At 41.2% G+C, this 19,965-nt stretch overlaps 1 protein-coding gene across 7 annotated transcripts in view; it reads left to right on the top strand.

Moving 5' to 3' along the window:
* Positions 1-19,965, top strand: part of LOC100755585 (SH3 and cysteine-rich domain-containing protein 3) — a 119,316-nt gene that overhangs the window by 38,273 nt on the left and 61,078 nt on the right. For all 7 annotated transcript variants that reach the window (XR_004771945.1, XM_035451275.1, XM_035451276.1 and 4 more), the window contains exon 3: positions 16,125-16,323. Coding sequence is in view for 6 of the 7 variants with exons in the window: in XM_035451275.1 (XP_035307166.1) it covers positions 16,159-16,323 (165 nt within the window). In the remaining variant the exon portion in view is untranslated. The remainder of the gene's footprint in view (positions 1-16,124; positions 16,324-19,965) is intronic.

Raw genomic sequence — 19,965 nt, 5'->3', positions numbered from 1 at the left:
TAAACCATCACTGCCTGGCTGCCTGAGCCCTTTTTATACCTAGTACTTGAGCCTGATTGGCTGAAGCCTATAGGTGCACTAGTGATTGTGCTGAGAGCCGTGTGTTTGACTGAATTGAGTGGGTGTGGAGGAGTGTGATTGAGCAGGAGATCATGTCCGAGAGAGTACGTGCCAGCCAGCAGAGAAAATCCTGCTAAGAAGTTTGTAGGAGGGGGAAGAACCAGGAAGCAAGGAGAGCTGATGGCCAGCTGTTACCAGAGTAAAGGCTGCTGGTCTTGTTATATTGATGTATCAGAGCCTTTTGAAATCCACAGCTTGTGTATAGTGTTTTGGCATACATTTACATCCCAGCACTTAAGCTGAAGTAGGCAGATCTGGGCAAGTTTGAGGCCAGACTGGTCTACAATAGTGAGCCCCAGGGCTGGCCAGGTCTACATAGTGAGACCCTGTCTTAAAAAAATAAATAAATAAATAAATAAATAAATAAATTCACAGCTTCTGATGTAAATTTATAAAGAATGAACTTTATTATACCTACTCTTTGCTCTCAAGGCCCAATCTAATATTTACATGCAGGAGGGCTTCTAAGCTAAATTTGAAGCTTTGGAGGTAAATTTAGCAAGCTCCGCAGTTGGGGCTAGCGCCTGCGCTCACTATGGTGTTTGGGAGCTGGTGCTGCTGGACTGCAGGTGTTTCTTCTGAGGTCACCCTAGAGCCTCCGCCTGCACAGAGCTCACTGCCAGCTCAGAAAAGCACTTCTGTTCCTGGGGTGGCTTCTGTCTTCCTCCCATGTCTGTCTTTTGGCCATTTGCCTTTGTCACCCACCTTTGGAAAGCCATTCCTTACACTTCTCTATTGAGGTGATGTGCTCGGGGGCTCTTTCTTCATACATCTGTAAGAATGTACAGTTTATATGAACTACTGTGTATGAAGATTCCTTAAAATTACTACAATATTTTTTTTTAAATGAGCTGATTTGGGAAAGGGTGGTGGTGCCTGGTATTGAGCTGGAGGCCTTGTATACGCTAAGTATATGCTGTAATATTAAGGTACCTTGACCTCCAAAAGAAATCTGGGATTTCAAATAGACCAAATACCAAATCAAAAATAATAAACTGTCCAACACCCTGTTTCCTTTTACCTTCTAGTTTTATAGCATATTTTGGATTGTGAGCCTAGCCTTTAATGTCTGAGCATCTCACCAGCCCTATGTTGTAACTTTGCTATTCTTTTGTATCTTTTAAATCGCTCATTAAACTACCAGATTGCAGAGCAAGTTCCAGGATAGCCAAGGCTATACAGACAAGCCCTGTCTCTGAAAAGAACCGATGGACAAGTGAAGATGACTCGGTTGCATAAATACAGCTGCTGACAACCTGAGTCAGGAGAGAACCAGCTTCTGCCGGTGGTCCTCTGCCTGCCACACATGCCATTCATGTGTCCACTTGCATACACACACAAAATAAGTAAACAAATAAATAAAATATAAAAGAAAGATTGATTTAGAGAAAGTACCACCCATGTATATATATATATAAAGTTGAAGATCCCACCGTAAGACCTGAGAAATGGACATGGCATGGAACAGTTGGAAAATATTAACAGTAGTATAAGTGTGCATGCTTTGTTTCTTGTTAAATGGGTAAAGGAAAAACATTTTATCTTTAAAATTCCAGAATACATATATCCTGAGGAGTCGATGAGAATTTTTAATAAAGACATGTAGATTCAAATGTGTTCCTCAGAATATTTTACTGTGAAATTGATAGTTGCCTGAACCGACAATAATGAGGAAATGGCTAGATAAGTTATAGTTCATGTATGTAATAGAATACATGCATACATATACATATACATACACATATACATATTGTTTGTTTATTTTGTTTTTCAAGCAGCGCTTCTCTGTAGCTTTACAGGCTGTCCTGGAATTTGCTCAGTAGACCAGGCTGAGATCCTCCTGCCTTTGCCTCCCAAGTGCTGGGATTAAAGGCATGTATTACCACCACCTGGATACTAGAATGTTTCTTTCTTTCTTTTGCTAGTTCAAGACCAGTCTTGTCTGTGTAGTGAGGCCATAGCCAGCCTTGAATATGTAAGATCCTGACTTTAAAATTTAAAAGAAGCAGGTGTAGCGGCTCTTGCCAGTAATTCCAGCAGTTAGAAAACCAAGACAAGAAGGTCACTGTTAGTCTGAGGAGAGTCTGATTTACATAGTGAGTTCCAGGCCAGTCTGGGATACAGATACATAGTGAGTTCCAGGCCAGTCTGGGATACAGAATAAGACCTTGTCTCAAACAAAACCATAGCAAAAATCTCAAACAGAAAAATAGGCCCGGATGATGTAATTAATGGAATATGTATGCCTGTAACCCCAGCACTTGGTGTGTGTGGGGGGACAGACAGAGAGGAAGATGGGAGGTGGGCAGGGCCCTTTTAGAAGGGAATGTAGTGAATGTGTACAGGTGATGAATGGCTGCAGCTGAGGCTACATCCTGTCAGAGCCCCAAGGACAGGCCAGTACAGATGCCTGAATACTAACAGAAAGCTAAATTAAAATTTTAAAATGGGCTGGGCGTTGGTGGTGCACGCCTTTAATCCCAGCTCTCGGGAGGCAGAGGCAGGAGGATCTCTGTGAGTTCGAGACCAGCCTGATCTCCAGAGTGAATGCCAGGATAGGCTCCAAAGCTACACAGAGAAACCCTGTCTCGAAACACCCCCCCATGGAAAATTGTTACAATTTTAATACCTGATAAAAATAGTCTAACTGTATCATATAATTACGTAAGAATTGCTAGATATGAAAACATCCAATATAGATGTAAATTATATATAAATATGGGAATCAAAGCAAGATATACTTCAATATGTTGCTATTAGTAATGGGAACAGTAACTGAATTACAGATTACGGCTGATTTGTGTCGCCTTTTCTGTACTAGTGTTTAAAATATAAAGAAACCTTAGCTGGGTGTGATACCTCTTGTCTGTAATAGCAGGTTTGAGAGGATAAAGCAGGAGAACTGCAAATTTGAGATCAGCCTGAGCTGTGTAGTGAGACCCTGCTGTTGTTCTTTAAAAGTTTAAAAATTAGAAAAGAAAAAGAAACGTCAAGATGGAACACGAAATGTATATATAGTACATTAACCATAGAGTTTTACTACCAGGCGGGAGAGGGAGAGACAGAGGGAGGGTAAAAGTAAGAGACAGGAAGATAAGAGAGAGAGCATGAGAGTGGGAGATGAGAATTAGTGGTCGACCACCAGAAACAGAGAGAGAGAGCGAGCAAAGAGAAAGAGAGAATGTAGAGGTACACGCTTATAAGGGGAAGCTTGCACATGCGTACTGAATCCGTATGAAGCCTGGTAACGTGTGACATTGCCATGATGTGGCCACACAACACAGGGCCCTTTTGAGCTGCCTGAGTATCTGCCTGAATGCCTTATGCCTGTACCACCCATTGTTAGGGGGTGGAGTCAGCATACCAGGTTCCATCACCTGCCTAAAAAAGAAAAGGGTTGGGAGGACTTGCTTTACTTTCTTACAAAAATAGTTTTTTATTATAGTTCTTTTTATGTGTGAGGGTAGGATGGGGGTGTGTGCACATGAGTACAGCGAGCTTCAGACTGTTAGAATCTGCAAATAAAGTTTTAGTGTTAAATTGAGGTAAAGATGCTATGCTATGTAAATTCTGAACATAATATTGAGAGCACTAGCTACATCTCTTTTTTTCTCCTCTCTCTCTCTTTCTTTCTTTCTTTTTTTCTTTCGGCTTTCATGTACTTTAGACTGGTCTTCAATTTACCTGGAAATTCTGATCCTCCTGCCACCTGCCACAACTCCCAAGTGTTAAGATTACAGGTGTCCTCCTTTGCCAGGTTTGTGAATACTGGAGTAGATGGAGGACAAGGCTTCCTGTGTGCTAGGCAAGCAGAGTATTAACTTAGCTATGTCTCTGGCCCCTACTACTTCTGCCATTGTTATTATTTTAGGAAAATAGCTTCCTGTGATCAGAATTTGGGGCTCATATGGGGATATAGCGTCATTCAGAAATATCTTTCCAACGCAATAAATATATGCTGAACTTGTATACTTAACAGCTTAAGATCTTTACAACTTTTATTATATTTTATTTATCGTGTGTGTGAGCCATTTCTTTAGCCCTCAAGATCTTTTAAAAAGAGAAAAATAAAGGATTCAGAGAGAGCAATCAGGTGAAAGAAGCTAAAAGTGTTGACTGCCAAAGTCTGTTGGCCTGAAACATGAGTTTGGAAGGAGAGAAGTGACACTTGACGATTGTCTTCTAACCTTTAGAAGTGTGCAGTGGCACAGGTGTGCTCCACTCAGACGTACACACAATGATGATAAGTAAAAGGACACCAGGCATGGTAGCGTTGCCTTCGTTGTTCCCAGCCCTTGAGAGGTGGAGGTGGGAGGATAGGAAGTTCAAGGTTATCCTTGCCAACATAGGGAATTTAAAAGCCAGCAGGAGCTACTTGTTAAGCAAACAAACAAACAAACAAACAAATAAATAAATAAATAAATGGATAGAGTGAGGAAGAAAGGGATAGCGTTAACTGTTTAGTTTTCTTTTATGATGATTATGAACTAATTGTAGAGAGAGAACTAATAATGAGTACCTTTGCCGTAACTTGGGTTTTGGGAATTTGTTTGTATGTTTTTCCAGATAGGGTTTCTCTGTGTAACAGCTCTGGCATTCCTGGCCTCCAGCTCACAGAGATCCACCTACTTCTATTCTACCTCTTGAGCGCTGGGTCTACAGGTGTGTACCTCTTAGGACTCCACCAACAGTGGGTCTGTCTCCTTTTGGGGGGTTGTCTTCTTATGAGTTCTTGGGACATTTTAGCTGAGCGTGGTATCTGAAACAGAAGGATTGCTGTGAGGGTGAAGCCACCCTGGGGTACGTGATGAGCTCTAGACTAGCCTGGAATACTGGGCTAGTCTCAAAAAACAGAAGAATAAAATTAAAAATTCTTGCAGAAATTTAAAACAAAAAGTTTTCTCAGTTTCAACAATTTCTGAAATTCTGCTTTTTCTTATGTTACTCAGTCTGTGTTTGTCTTTGGCATTTGGTGCTGACAGAGAGATGGGGATCAATTGAGACAGGTGTATTAACTGCACACACTGGTGCTGGTAACTGTTTTCTCTGGGCAATAATGTTGAGAAACTTTTCTTTTTTAGACATGGGAAATTGAACCCAGGCTTTGCACATACTAACATGCTAAGGAAGCACATCACCGATTTATATCCCTAGTTGATGTTCAACATTTGTAACATTTCTTTATTTCCATGTCCACCAGAGTTCTTCATTTTGAGAGGGAGAGGAAAGAAGGTGCTAGTGATTGATTGAATTCAGAAGCTGCACCTGGTACTGACCTCCACCTCTGAAAGTTATACATACTCAGTAGAATTTTTATTTTTGTGCCCCCTCCAGTGGGGAGTAATAATGGGTAATACTGTACTGAGAAGATTTGGGCAGTGGCAGTGAGTTCCCAGCCAGCTGCAGGATGACGGTGATTGAAGGACTGATCCCCCTTTTTAAAATTTATTTCATTTTGAATTATGGGTGAGTGTTTTGCCTACATATATGTTAAGTGTGCTAATGCATGCAGTGACCACAAAGGCCAGAAGAAGGTGTTAGATCCCCCTGGAATGGAGTTACATTCTGTTGTGAGTTGTCATATAGGTCCTGGAACATAAACCCAAGTCCCCTGCAAGAGCAGCAAGTGTTCTTAACTGCTGAGCCATCTCTCAGCCCTGATTTAGTATTTTCAACTTGGAGTAAGCTTATTAGGGGGTGACTATATTGTAAGCTCTCTATCTTTATATGTTCATTAACTGTCAGTCAGAAGAGTAACTAGAGTATGAAGTGTTTATCTAAATTGTTCTATTATTAATAAGAACTTGGGAGTCAGATAGATATTGGGGTAAAAACCTGATAGATCAAGAAAGCAGCAGAGGAGCAACCAGCTAACCCTCTTTCTCCATACTTCCAGGCTCAAAAAGGCCCTTAAATATTTCTAAGCCCCTCCCTACTGGTTCCTGTACCTCTGTATCATAACATATCCTGGGTCCTCCAAAATCTCTATGGCTAATTCCAGTCATCTAGTTGTTGACTCTGCCCCCTTATTGAAAGTTAACTTTATTAACAGTCTCTGAGTGTCACAGTAGGATCAAAACCCTGGACAACAGTATCTTAGTATAACTACATTGCTGTATTTAATATCATTGGAGTATATGCTAAGAAATTTGTAAACCAGGTCTGGAGATCTATTGCTGCTCTCAACATATCACCCATGTGTGGCAGCTCACAGCCACCTGCAGCTCTAGTTACACACACACACACAAACACACACACACACACACACACACACACACACACACACCTCCCCCACCCCACACCCACACCCACACCCACCCCTATCATCCCAGTGCCAGAGAGGCAGATGCAGGAGGGTATATGGGGCTCATTGGCTGACTGAATTGAATTGGTGAGCTCCAGGTTCAGAGAGACTGACACAAAAACCCAAAAAAGATGGAGAGCTATTAGGAATACATCTTATTGTAGCTTCTGCCCTCGACATACACATGTATGCATGTCCACTTGTTTATACACAAATGCATGTACATACAAATTGTTAAAATGGAAAAATTAGTGTTTCATATACTTTGCTACAGTTAAAAAACACATAAAGAGCCGGGCCGTGGTGGCACACGCCTTTGATTCCAGCACTCTGGAGGCAGAGGCAGGCGGACATCTCTGTGAATTCAAGATCAGCTTTGTCTACAAGAGCTAGTTCTGGGGCAGCCTTCAAAGCCACAGAGAAACCCCGTCTTGAAAAAACAAACAAAAACAAAACAAAACAAATAACCACACACATAAAGAGCAATGTGAACACAACAAAACCCATAATTTGCAGCTAATTCCATTTATTTATTTATTTGTTGTTGTTGAGACAGAGTCTCACTATGTAGCCCTGGCTGTCCTAGAACTCACTCTGTAGACCAGGCTGGCCTCAAACTCACAGAGATCCTCCTGCTGCTGCTTTCCAAGTGTTGGGACTAAAGTTGTGTGCCACCACTCCCCGGTTCCAACTAATTTTAATCCTGACTAGATTCTGTTTAGTTCTCAACATCAAAAGGCAAAGAGTAGAGAGCAGAGTTGCTGTTGTACTCTGAGATATTTCATCAGTTTTTGGTGGACGGCACCCAGGAAGCAGAAGAACCTTAGGAAACACAGCAGGTGATTCAGTGAATACAACTGTGTGCCAGTGGGGTAGGTTTTTTGGTTGGTTTGGTTTTCTTTTTCTTTTCAGGGATGTTTGCAGGTAAAGGAGGAGGATTGGGATCATATGGAATGTGAAGACCAAATACTTTGGCATTGGGAACAGCAGTTTTGGGGTTTTGTTTGTTTTTGTTTTTGTTTTTTTCCCTGAAAGTAGTGAAGAGTGCTGTAGGAGGGATATGCAGAGAAAATGACAGATGTAATAGAATACTAAGGACTGTAAGAACTGTGTTTGAAAATATGAACTTTAAGGCTTAGATATGTCAGTTTCCATACCTGTTACAACATTTCAGAAAAAAAAAGGAGAAACTTTAAAAAAAAAGATTAAATTAAAACCTTTAGCATTGGTATTCTGAGTGATGGAAGCTGAGATCTCAGCCTAGGACAAGAACTGACTGTTCACTAGAGAGCCTCATGTCGGTTTTCTGATCCTTCAGATTCTTAGACTTCTCTTCTGAAATTGATCAGGGCAAAAAAATCTTAAGTGTTACTTCCATAGATCACTGACATTGCTATTTACTGCTCCTGCCCCAAACTGAAATTTTAGGATGCCAGAAGGGCATATTTCTTATATGTCAGCAGAGACCATTTCTCATAGCATTTGCAGCAATGTCTGTGGAAACTGTTTTCATTTAAGATGGGAGGGTGAGCTCATTTTGTAGCTCTTAGTGATAGAGACTGTTGCCATGGAGTCCTGAATCAGATTGGCTGACCTAGGGGCCAATGAACAGATAGAACAAGAAACACACCATCACTTAACCTTGCAGAATTCCTTTATTTGGTGATTTATTACATTAATGCTGACAATGTAGAGGTATGAAATGGGACATTTCAAGAATGATAAAATGTGCTCTTCTTGAAAATTGTTAAATCTGAATACTATAATTGTGTATTTTCAGTGTGATTTGATTGGGAGATATGAAGCCCCTACCGCCTATTTGTAAATTGTATCCCTACTGTAGCTGACTGGGCTTGTGACAATATTGATTGTTTACATTTGGTTTTTGGTTCTTTGAGACAGGGCTTCTCTGTGTAGTCCTGGTTGTCCTGGCACTCACTTTGTAGACCACGCTGGGCTTGAACTCACAGAGATCCGCCTGCCTCTGCCTCCCAGTGCTGGGATAAAAGGGATGTGCACCACCACCACCCAGTTTAGTTACTATAGTTTTTTTTTCATTTGTTTTTTATTTATAGTGTGGGAGGGTTGGTGTGTGCCATGGCTCACATGTGGAAGTCAGAGGACAACTTTTGGGAGTCAATTTTCTCCTTCTACCATATGGATCCTAGAGATTGAACCTCACCTTTAAATCAGGGTTTCATGTATCCCAGATTTGCCTCAAATACCTATATAATTTAGGCTACCCTTGGATGGCTAATCTTTCTGCACCATCTCCCAAGCTGGAATTAAAGGTGGACACCATGAGAGGCTGGAAAGATGGTTCAGTGGTTAAGAGTACTTGCTGCTCTTTCAGAGGACCCAGGTTTGATACCCAGCACCCACATGGCATCCTAGAACCTCCATAACACCGGTTCCAAAGCATGCACAGCCTATTCTGTTCTCTGTAGGCACCAGGCACACACATGGTGTGCAGCCATTTGTGCAAGTGAGATACCCATATGTATAAAATAAACATGAAACAAAAGTCATTTAGCTCACAGTTTTTAAGAAGCAAATTTTGAGTAGGAGTGTCATTAATCCCTTGAGTGAGAACTATAGAAAAACATACCTCTCAGTTTGAGGAAGCAGCAGGTCATTTTGAGAAAACACTGATACCAGAATAAGTGTAAAAGTTAGTTTGTAGCCAATTTGTTCTGTTAATTCTATGAGCTAGTGTTTCTCTCTGTAGCACAGGCTAGCTTATATAACCATCTTGGGTTAAATTCTAGCTTTTCTATTTACAGTTTTAAATATTTAATTCAATTACTTGAATTTATTTATTTACTTATTTAAAAATATGCCCTGATTATAAATTATGAATAACACAAAGTCATCAAATTCACATTGCTTCCCAGATTTTAAGAATGCTTTGGCAAGATCCGAAGTTTGAGGTTTGCGTTATCTAAACTTAGTGAGAGCTTCTTTCAAAGTAAAGCTTAAAGGGTTTCAGATACAGCTTATTGTCAGATCGTTTATATAGCGTATCCTATAATCCTAGGACAGACTGAGCCACATACCAAGTTCCTGCTTCCGTCCATCCGTGTCGTCCCCCACCCAAGGTAAGGAAGTGGGTCTAAAGATACAGCTCAGTTAGTTGAGTGTTTGCCTAGCATGCACAAAGCCCTTAGCACCACTTGAAACCATACTGTCACATACCTGTAATTCAGCTCTTAGGAGGTAGAGTCAGGAGGATCAATGAGTTTGAGACTACCCTGTCTCAAAAATATAAAAAAAGGAAAAAGAAACAACATTCATATAGAATCTCAAGGAAACCCAAAATGTCTTAAAAAAAAAAAAATGGAGAGGGGAAGCTGGGCATGGTGGCTCCCCTGTAATCTCAGCACTCAGGATGCTGAGGCAGGACCAGTATCCAGAAATAAAAATGACAAAAGGAGGACTCACACTCCTTTGTGTCAAGCCTTACATGGAGTGCAGAAATAAAACTGTGGTATTTAGCAGGACCGTGGTGTGGAATGCCATTTAATCCCAGCACTTGGGAGGCCAGCCAGGGCTATACAGAGAAACCCTGTCTCAAAAAACTTAAAAAATAAACAAACAAAAAACTGGCATTATCACAGAGACACACAAGACAAGTGGAATAAAGAAAGAAACCCTGGGGCTTGAGAACATTACTCAGCTATTAAGAGCACTGGCTGCTTTTCCAGAGGACCCTGGTTCAGTTCTTGTCACCCATGTAGTAGCTTACAACTGTCCATAATGTCATCCTCAGGAGATCTGAGGAGACCGCCATTAGGCACACATGTGGTACACATATATACATGGAGGCAAAACACCCATGAACATAAAAATAAGTTGCCTTTTTTTTTTTTAAAGAAAGGATATACATTAAATATACTATCCTTTTCTTTTTTTTAATTCTCTCTCTTTTTTTTTTTGAGGATACTAAGATCATTTAGGAAAGGGCAGTATTAACTACAACACATGATGCTGAATAAGTTTATATTCTTATGTGTTAAAAAAAAAAGGGAAGCTATACCCTTTCCTAACACCAAATACAAAAATAACTTCAAAGTGGGCCAAAAAAGTTATATATAAAACGTAAAACTGTAGAACTCTATGGGGCATATACCAGATGCTTCATGACCATGGATTTGGCAGTGATTTCTTAGATATGAGACCAAAGAGACTAGCGACACAATGACAAAGTAAGCAACTTGAATTTGATGAAAATATTTTAATGGATTAGTGAAAGGGGTTTGGGGACAAAGACAAACACTCATGAGGGATCAATATCCAAACTGCATTCAGAATTAGCAAAACTCATTCTCCTGCTTAATTAATGACTTGACCGTGATCAGGTTGCTAACTATACTTGGTGGGAGATAAGAACTGAACCAGGGTCCTCTGAAGAGCAGCCAGTGCTCTTAGTAGCTGAAAAATGTTCTCAAGCCCCAGGGTTTCTTTCTTCATCCCACTGGTCTTGTGCGTCTCTGTGACAGTACTTCTCTAAGTCTTTAATTCCCAGTATACTCCCGTACCTTGTTATTTTTTTTTAACCCTTTGTTCCTGTTGTTAATTCCTGAGAGGGTTTTTTGTTTGTTTGTTTGGTTGGTTGGTTTTTCAAGACAGGGTTTCTCTGTGGCTTTGGAGGCTGCCCTGGAACTAGCTCTTGTAGACGAGGCTGGTCTCAAACTCACAGAGATCCTCCTGCCTCTGCCTCCAGAGTACTGGGATTAAAGGCGTGCGCCACCAATGCCTGGCTTTATTATTATTATTGTTGTTGTTGTTTTTAATTCTCTCTTTTTCTTGCATTTTTTGTTGTTGTTGTTGTTAGTGGGGGCAGGCGTTTATGAATGTCAGAGAAGAGTTTGTAGGAATTGGTTCTCTCTCTGTCATGCCCGTTCTGGGAATCCAACTCAGGTCATCAGGCTTGGTGGCAAGAACCTTTCTTTACCCATTGATCCGTCTTGCTGACCTCTAAGGGTTTTTTTTTTTTTTTAATTTTTAATTTTTTTGGTTTTTCGGGACAGAGTTTCCCTGTGTCTTTGGAGGTGTCCTAGAACTAGCTCTTGTAGACCAGACTGGTCTCGAACTCAGAGATCCGCCTGCCTCTGCCTCCTGAGTGCTGGGATTAAAGGTGTGTGCCACTGACGCCCGGCTAGGTTGTTTTTTTTTTGTTTTTTTTTTTTTTTTGTTTTGGTTTTTTGTTACTGTTGTATGTGTATAGTTAAATAACATAAAACACACAGATTTTAAATTTTAAATATTCTTAAATATTTACTTAATGAGTTTTGGCAATTGTGTACTGCACCTATAAAACCACTCTTCAGAGCCTGAAAAAATGTCTTAGCACTTAAGATCACTGCTGCTCTTGCAGACGACGAAGATTCAGTTCTCAGGATCCTGCATGGCTACCCACAACCATCTATAACTCCATTTCTAGTGGATACAGTGACCTCTTCTGGCCATCACAGGCACCAGGAACACTTGCCATGCCTATACATACATTCAATCAAACACTGTGCTTAGATTATAGTTATATGCTTAGTTGGGTTTTATTCTTAAACTGTATATAATTATGTAGAGAGACAAGAGCCTGCTGAGCCATCTCACTGGCCCAATTTTTTTTTTTTAATCTATTGCTTTGGAGCAGTTTGCTCTTCATATGTGAATGAGGAAAGGACTAGAAGACTTTATAAGAAATTCGCCACAGGGTAAGTTAGTATTTTTAATACCTATTATTGTCTTATTTGTATTCTCTCTAGCTGATATCAATTATAAAGGAGAAGATGAAAGCTGAGATGATGTATCCTATAATGCTGCACTTAGGATACTATGGCAGGAGTATTGTAGGTTCAAGGCTAGTCTGAGATACATAGCAGGCTCCTGCCTCAGAAAAAGAGGCTGGGAGAGAGACTACAAATGCAGAGAGTCTGTCTGTCTCTCTGAGTGCCCCTATTTAATGTATTCCTTTTGCTCCATTGCCTTGGAAGTTGCTTATAAAGTTGATGGAAGAATACATAATCTCACTGTGTTCTGGAAGGTACTGATGTGGAAGTCAAAATTTATGGGGAATATGTAGTATTCTCCACGAAAGAAGTTGTTGAGTCTTGTTGCCCAGAGACCTACCTGTATTACCATGTTTCTTCACACTCCCAGCTGTCTGTTCTGTGCAGCTCTGAGCCAGTGAGTGTCCTCAGAAGGTCCTCTGGCTTGGAATGCAATATACAATATGTGCAGATGCTTTACAGGGAAGCACTCATATGGGCCCTCCTGGGAGCTTCATTTCTTTGCTTTGTTCTAGTCACTGTTACATATGAAATAGTCTCTTTTTGTTTCTCCTGCCAAAAATAAAATCTCCCAACTCCTTAATTTCTTCTCTATGCCAGCTAAACCATTGGAAGGGGAAATACTTCTGTGCCGTCTGTTGGCTAAAGCCATTCTCTCTTTAAACATGTTTTTAATTTGGTGTGTTAGTGTATACAAGCAACTAAGCACACGTGCATTGCACAAGTGCTGTGCACATGGGGCGTGAAGGCCAGAAGACATCAAGTGTCTTCCTCTATTCTCTGCCTTGATACTTTGTAAGACAGGGTTTCTCATAGTCCATGGTACTGGACACCTTTAATCCCAGCATTCAGGAAGCAGAAGCAGGCCAATCTCTGTGAATCTGAGGCCAGCCTGGTCTGCATAGTTAGTTCCAAGCTAGCCAGATTTACAAAGTGAAACCCTGTCTCAAAAAGGGAGGAAAGAAAAGATAGGGTGTCTCTCATTGAACCTGGCTAGCCTGGTGAGCTCAGGGACCATGCCTGTCTCCACCCATCAACACCAGAATAGCATGTGCAGCCTTGAGTGGCCTAGCACTCATGTGTAGAGCATGCTGGTGTCAAACGCACACAGATCCACTGAGTGCTGGGATTAAAGGTGTGTGCCACCAACACCTGGCTCATGCTTGTGGGTTTTTTGTTGTTGTTTGTTTTAATTCGGGTTCTGAGTATTTGAAATCAGGATCTCCTGTTTACACAGTAAGTACTCTCATTTGATAAACCGTGCCATATCCATGCCTATTCTTTCTCTTTTAGTATTTTTTAAAGTTAATAAATTGACTTGCCCTTAGCTGTAACTTTCACTTTTGTTCCCTCCCCCCAAGATTTATTGCTAGGATACAGGACTAGAAATTACCTTAATTAAAGGATATTTTGAGCTGGGTGTAGTGGCTCACACCCTTGATCCCAGCCCTCTGGAGGCAGAGGCAGGATGGATCTCTGAGTTTGAGGCCAGTCTGGTTTACAGAGCAAAAGGAGAGAACTAACTTCTACAAGTTATCCTCTAACCTTCCCTCACATGCTGTGGTGCGTTTTATTTCTCCCATCTAGATGACATTGGGCACATCCAAAGATGGTATGATCATATACAGTACTTGCCACTTTAAATTTAAAAGGCTCAAGTAGGCCTCCTCCTTCAGCCTCCAGCCTCCCAGATGCTGAGAATACAGGAACACCACCATAGTGCTCAGCTGTCACCCATTTATCTTCTTTTTTGAGACAAGGTCTGTCTATGTAGTCCTGGCTGTCCTAGAACTCACTATGTAGACCAGGCTGGCCTCTGCCTGCCAAGTGCTGGGATTATAGGTATGCACCACTATGCTCAGCATGAAAGATATATATATATATATATATATATAATATATATATATATATATATTTTTGTCCCTAGGCAAATCAGGTCTCTAACAGCTGCTCAGGAGCTGCTGCCAGGCAGAGCAGTAACCTTGCAGGCAGTTCAGCTTGTGTTGGATGAGGCCTTCTGTGCCTCTTAGGAGCCTTTTGGGTCTGACCCTTTACGTTGATTGAAAGAATACAGAAACTTTCTGGAAGCATTGATAACCATTTCCTTATTTTGCTCAGATTGTACAACCAAACTGGGAATAAATGTGATTGGATTAAGGAAAGAGGAAACTATCTGGGATAGAGGTACACTCAGTAATCCTGCAAGAAGTAGCATTTTTGGAGCTGAGTTTGACCTCCCCAGGTAAAAATGTAGATCTGTCTATATGGAGCATCATCTTAGATAACTTTGAGAATCTACAGGGACCCGACATTGCCCAGGCAGTGACAGTAAGTGACAAGAAGCCTCCTTAGTCATATATCATCTAAGTCGCTGGGAGGCAGTAGATTGACTGAACACAATAGTGAATAGCACAGTTTAGATTTCCTCCTGCTCCTGGATGATACTCAGTCTTTTTGGAGGACAGATAGCTAGAAAGTTCTTCTCTTCTTGAGTACTTTCAACTGCTTAAAAGAAAGAATGTAAAGAAAAAAATAAAAAACAAACAAAGAATGTAAGATGCTATTCTGTTGTATAATTTAACTGCTTTTTGATAGTGTGAAGCTTGAAGCTGGTAACAGTTTTGTGGTAGCTGTGGAAGTTTTCCCTTTTGTTAAAGCAGGGTGTTTCTGGTGATGAATGAGCTTTATGATACGTTTTTTCCTCTCTGGAGAAAAAAAAATGTAGTGGTTCAAATAATATAGCTGAAAATACAAGCACGTTTCTGTAGTGACCGTATATAAACTTGCAAAAGAACTCAGAACTTACCCTAAACTCCTTTAGAGCTGAACTCGGGGTGAATCTCAAAATAGTTATGCCGAGGGAGATTGCCAGATGGCGTGATTTCACCTCTGAAATTGTAGACAATGTTTGTGCTTAATAATGGGATATTTGCCTAACACTAGTGAGGTCTGGGTTTGGTCCACAGCACCCCATCAGCAGTATCTAGAAAATACAGATTAATTTGAAGAGACAGAAAGCAGACTAGACCTAACTGGGGTGGTAGAGAGAGGAAGAGCTATGAAGAATAGTGAGTGCACTCACTAGCTTAGTAATAGCGATGGCTTCACAGGTATGCTAATATTACAAGTCATCAAATTATACATTTCAAATTATGTAGGTAGCCAGACATGATAGCATATACTTGTAACCAGGACTACATAGAAGATCCTATCTCTAAACACCAAATGTAATTAATTAGATATGTATTATATATTACACTTTTACTTCAGTAAAGTTTAAAAAGAAAGCTGGGTGTGGTGGTGCCTGCTTTTAAACACAGCACAGAGACAGAGGCAGGCAGAGCTTTGTGAGTTTGAGGCCAGCCAGGTCTACAGAGTGAGTTCTAGGACAGCCAGGACCTCATAGAGAAACCCTGTCTCCAAAAACCATAAATAAATGGATAAATAAATAAATAAATAAATAGGATTAATAAATAGATAAATAAAAGATGGCTGGAGAGATGGCTCAGCGGTTAAGAGCACTGACTGCTCTTCCAGAGGTCCTGAGTTCAATTCCCGGCAACCAAATGGTGGCTCACAACCATCTTGAATGAGATCTGGTGCCCTCTGCTGGCATGCAGGCAGAAGACTGTATATATAATAAATAAATAAAATCTTAAAAAAAAAAAAAGGAAGGAAGAAAGAAAGAAAGAAAGAAAGGAAGGAAGAAAGAGAAAGGAATTAATCTAAGGGCAGTATTTACCAGAGGACTTTTTCTAGGTTGTAGGGAAACTGCTAGCAGAGAGAGAGAGAGAGAGAGAGAGAGAGAGAGAGAGAGAGAGTGTGTGTGTGTGTGTGTGTGTGTGTGTGTGTGTGTGTGTGTGTGTGTGTGTGTAGCTGTACCTCTCATCTGTTGCCTTTGGTGTTTTCAGGAACCCCTAGAAACGGCTGTCTCCACTGCAGAACATGTCTAACAGTAACACTACTCAGGAGACTCTGGAAATAATGAAAGAATCAGAAAAAAAACTGGTGGAAGAATCTGTAAACAAAAGCAAATTTATAACTAAAACTCCAAGTAAGGAAGAAGTTGAAAAAGAGGGTGAAGATGCTGGTTTGCGCCAGGAGACACAGGTAAGGATTTAGTGTATTGTGTTCACAGTCTTTTAACTTAACAAGAAGCAGAAAATTATAAGAATCTGTTGGTTTCTGATATGAACTCTTCCCCAACCTGGTGCTCTCCAGAAACTTAACCCAAAGCCAGGCATAGTCATGCACTCTTTTTTTTTTTCCTTGTTTGTTTTTTGTTTTGTTTTGTTTTTTCCAGACAGGGTTTCTCTGTAATCTTTTGGAACCTGTCCTGGAACTTTTTTTGAGGCAGGGTTTCTCTGCGTAACAGCCCTATTTCTCCTAGAACTCATTCTGTAGACCAGGCTGTTCTCAAACTCACAGAGATCCTCCTGCTTCTGCCTCCCAAGTGCTGGGATTAAAGGCGTACGCCACCAATACCCACCCATAGTCATGCATTCTTGTGTTCTGGTTTGCTTTTCTGTTGCTGTGTTAAACATTTGACAAAAAGCATTTGGGGAGGAAAGGGTTTCTTTCAGCTTACAAGTTACAGTTAATTGTTGAGGGAGGCCAGAGCAGGAGCTGAAGCAGAAACATGGATTGTGAGAGAAGGCTGCTTGCTGGCTCTTTCAGCTATCAACTACAATGGGCTGGGCTCTCCTACATTAGTTAGCAATTAATAAAATGCCTCAAGCATGCCTTTAATCCCAGCATTCAGAGGCAGAGTCAAGTGGATCTCTTGAGTTTGAGGCAGTGTAGTCTACAGAGAGAGTTTTAGGACAGCCTGGGCTAAACAGAGAAATCCTGTCTTGAAAAAAAAAAAACAAACAGAAAAACAAAGACAAACAGAACAAAATGAACAAAAAAGAAGAAGAAAAGAAAATTCCCCATGGACAATGGCCGCAGGTCAATTTGATTAAAGTAATTCTTCAGTTGATGTCCCTCTTCCCAAGTCTCTAGGTCTGTGTCAAGTTGACAGCTATGCCTACTGTGACAGTTTGCAGTCCCTGAGGAAAACCAGGAACTCCTCAGGGTCATCTTTGGCTTTACAGCAAGTTTAGGCCAGACAACCTGAAACTGCCTCTCAGAAAGAAAAGAAAAACCACCCTATATAGTCAGAGTCCATGATGAAGGCAAAAGAAGACAATGAAATCCCGAATCTGTTTGGACCTGAGTTGACTGGCTCTCAGTATATTTGCTGCATTTTTCTCTAATTTTAGCCTGTACCTTTATTGTACAAGAGAAAGCTCCACAACTTTCTTGAGGCATATCATTCAATACTCATTTTAATATAGTTTGGATTGCTTCCTTGCACAATAGGAATAAATTCTAAAATGTTTTAAGAAAGAAACATCACCAACCATGAACTTTATGTGGGTACAAAAATTAAAAATGGCCAGCATAGCATCCTCTTACATCAAAACAGGCTTCAAAGTGTTTGAACAAAGAGTCTGTTTTCTGAGCCTAGTCAGGCAAACACAGCCTTCCTTCTTTTAGGATCCAAAGGAAACCTCCTCTCATCCTGTGCTCCTGTGCTTACAACTAAGAGTATTTAGTTTGTTTGCTGCTGGAGACAGCACATCAGTGTTTGTTGTTGGTAGCACAGCCTGCCTTGGGGCAGTTGGTCAGCATTTTCCTGCCCTCTGCTGCTGCGGGAAGCCTGCCTGAGGTCCTGGCTGCTTCTGTCAGAGGCACACTGAGCTCAGTGCTGGGAACCTGGTGGGAGGAAGGGGCAAGTGTGGAAGGGGATGTGAGAGAGGGTCTGTCATCCCTTTTATTTATTAGTATAGTAGGTTTAAGGTGGCAGAGCCAGTGGTCCTGAAGCTCCAGACACCACTGGTTGTTTTTATCAACATGGCATCATCCTCTGTGGTTCTCAGCCTTCCTAAGGTTACAACCTATGGCTGTGCTGACCTCCCCAGCCATAAAATTATTTCATTGCTATTTCATAACCATAAATTTGCTACTGTTATGAATACTAATGTGAGTATCTAATGGGCAACCCCAAAGGAGTTGTGACCCATAGGTTGAGAACCACTGCTCTACCCCAAAGGGAGGGGCTCTACTGAATCTCTGGCTGCATCCCCAAGCAATGAGAAGATATGGGGGTTTTCTCCACCAGTTTATTACACTGCAGCTCAGATTTGCAATTAAAAAGGAGGCCCACCACTGAGATACACACTGCACTCACTGTCCTGGGCTAGACCATGGATGGGGTGGCTGTATTCCACTGAGCACAAGGGACAACCTGCTCTTGTATTTATTTATTTGCCTATTTATTTTTACTGTTTGTGTTGTTTTTTAGGTTTTTTTTTTTTTGAGATAGTGTTTCTCTGTGTAGCCCAGGCTGTCTTGAAACTCTGTAGACCAGGCTGGCTTCGAACTCCGAGATCTGCCTGCCTCTGCCTCCTGAATGCTGGTATTAAAGGTGTATACCACTACTGCTGGGCCTATTTTTAGTGCTTTTAAGACAGGATTTCATGTAGTTCAAGCCGACCCTCAAACTTGATAAGTAGTCAAGGCTGAGCTTGAAGCCCCACCTCCCAAGGTGCTAGGATTATAGTGTGCTGCTACCATGCCTAGAACTATCTTGATAGATAGATATATGGATAGACAGATACAAATATAGCTAGATCTATGAGTGTTTTGTATGTGTGTGCGCGCCTGTGCACCACATCATGTACATGGTGTGTACAGAAGCCAGAAGAGGTCATTGGTTCCTCTAGGACTGGAGTTTTGAGCCTCCATGTGTGTGCTGGAAACTGAACCTAGGCCCTCCATAAGAGCAGTCAGTCAGTGCTTTTAACCATCAACACACCTACCTCTTTAATCTCTCCAGTGATAGTTTTTTTTTTTAATATTTGAGATTTTGTTTATACGTATGGGTGTTTTGCCTGTGTGTATGTATGTCTGTGTACCTTGCGTGTACCATGTGTGTGTACGGTGCCTGTGGTTACAGACAGTTGTGAGTCACTTACTATGTGGGTGCTGGGAATAGAATTCAGTCTTTTGGAATAGCTGCCAGTGCTAATTAACCACTGAGCCATGCCTCCAGCCCTTCCAGTGATTTTTTTTTTTTTTAAGATTTATTCATTATGTATACAGTGTCCTACCAGCATGTATGTCTGAAGGCCAGAAGAGGGCGCCAAAGATCATTACAGGTGGTTGTGAGTCACCATGTGGTTGCTGGGAATTGAACTCAGGAGCTCTGGAAGAGCAGCTGGTACTCTTAACTTCTGAGCCATCTCTCCAGCCCCTTCCAGTGATATTTTTTAACTATCAAAAAATAAACTGCCATGGTAGCACATACCTTTAATTACAGCATTCAGGAAACAAGGAAGGCAGATCTCTGAGAGTTCAAGGCCTGCCTGCTCTACGTATTAAAATCTAACCAAGGCAGGGCTTGTGAGACCCTCATAGTGAGACCCTGTCTCAAACCAACTACTAAAAGTAGTAAGAGGCTGGTGAAATGGTTCATTGGTTAAAGGCATTTATCACAAAGCTTGTGTTTAATCCCAGGACCCACAGGGTGTTCTTTGGTGCCCATTTACAAGCAAGATATCACCACACTCTGAGGTCCATGTCCATGTGTGTTGTGAACACACACACACACACACACACACACACACACACACACAGCCCCCTTTTAGTTTTCCGAGACACAGTTTTTGTGTGTAGCTAGCTGTCCTGGAACTCACTGCAGACCAG

The sequence above is a fragment of the Cricetulus griseus genome (genome assembly GCF_003668045.3).
Source record: "Cricetulus griseus strain 17A/GY chromosome 1 unlocalized genomic scaffold, alternate assembly CriGri-PICRH-1.0 chr1_0, whole genome shotgun sequence".
Lineage (NCBI taxonomy): Eukaryota > Metazoa > Chordata > Mammalia > Rodentia > Cricetidae > Cricetulus > Cricetulus griseus.
The sequence above is the reverse complement of the archived record's forward strand: the minus strand, read 5'-3'. Positions and strand labels throughout refer to the sequence as shown.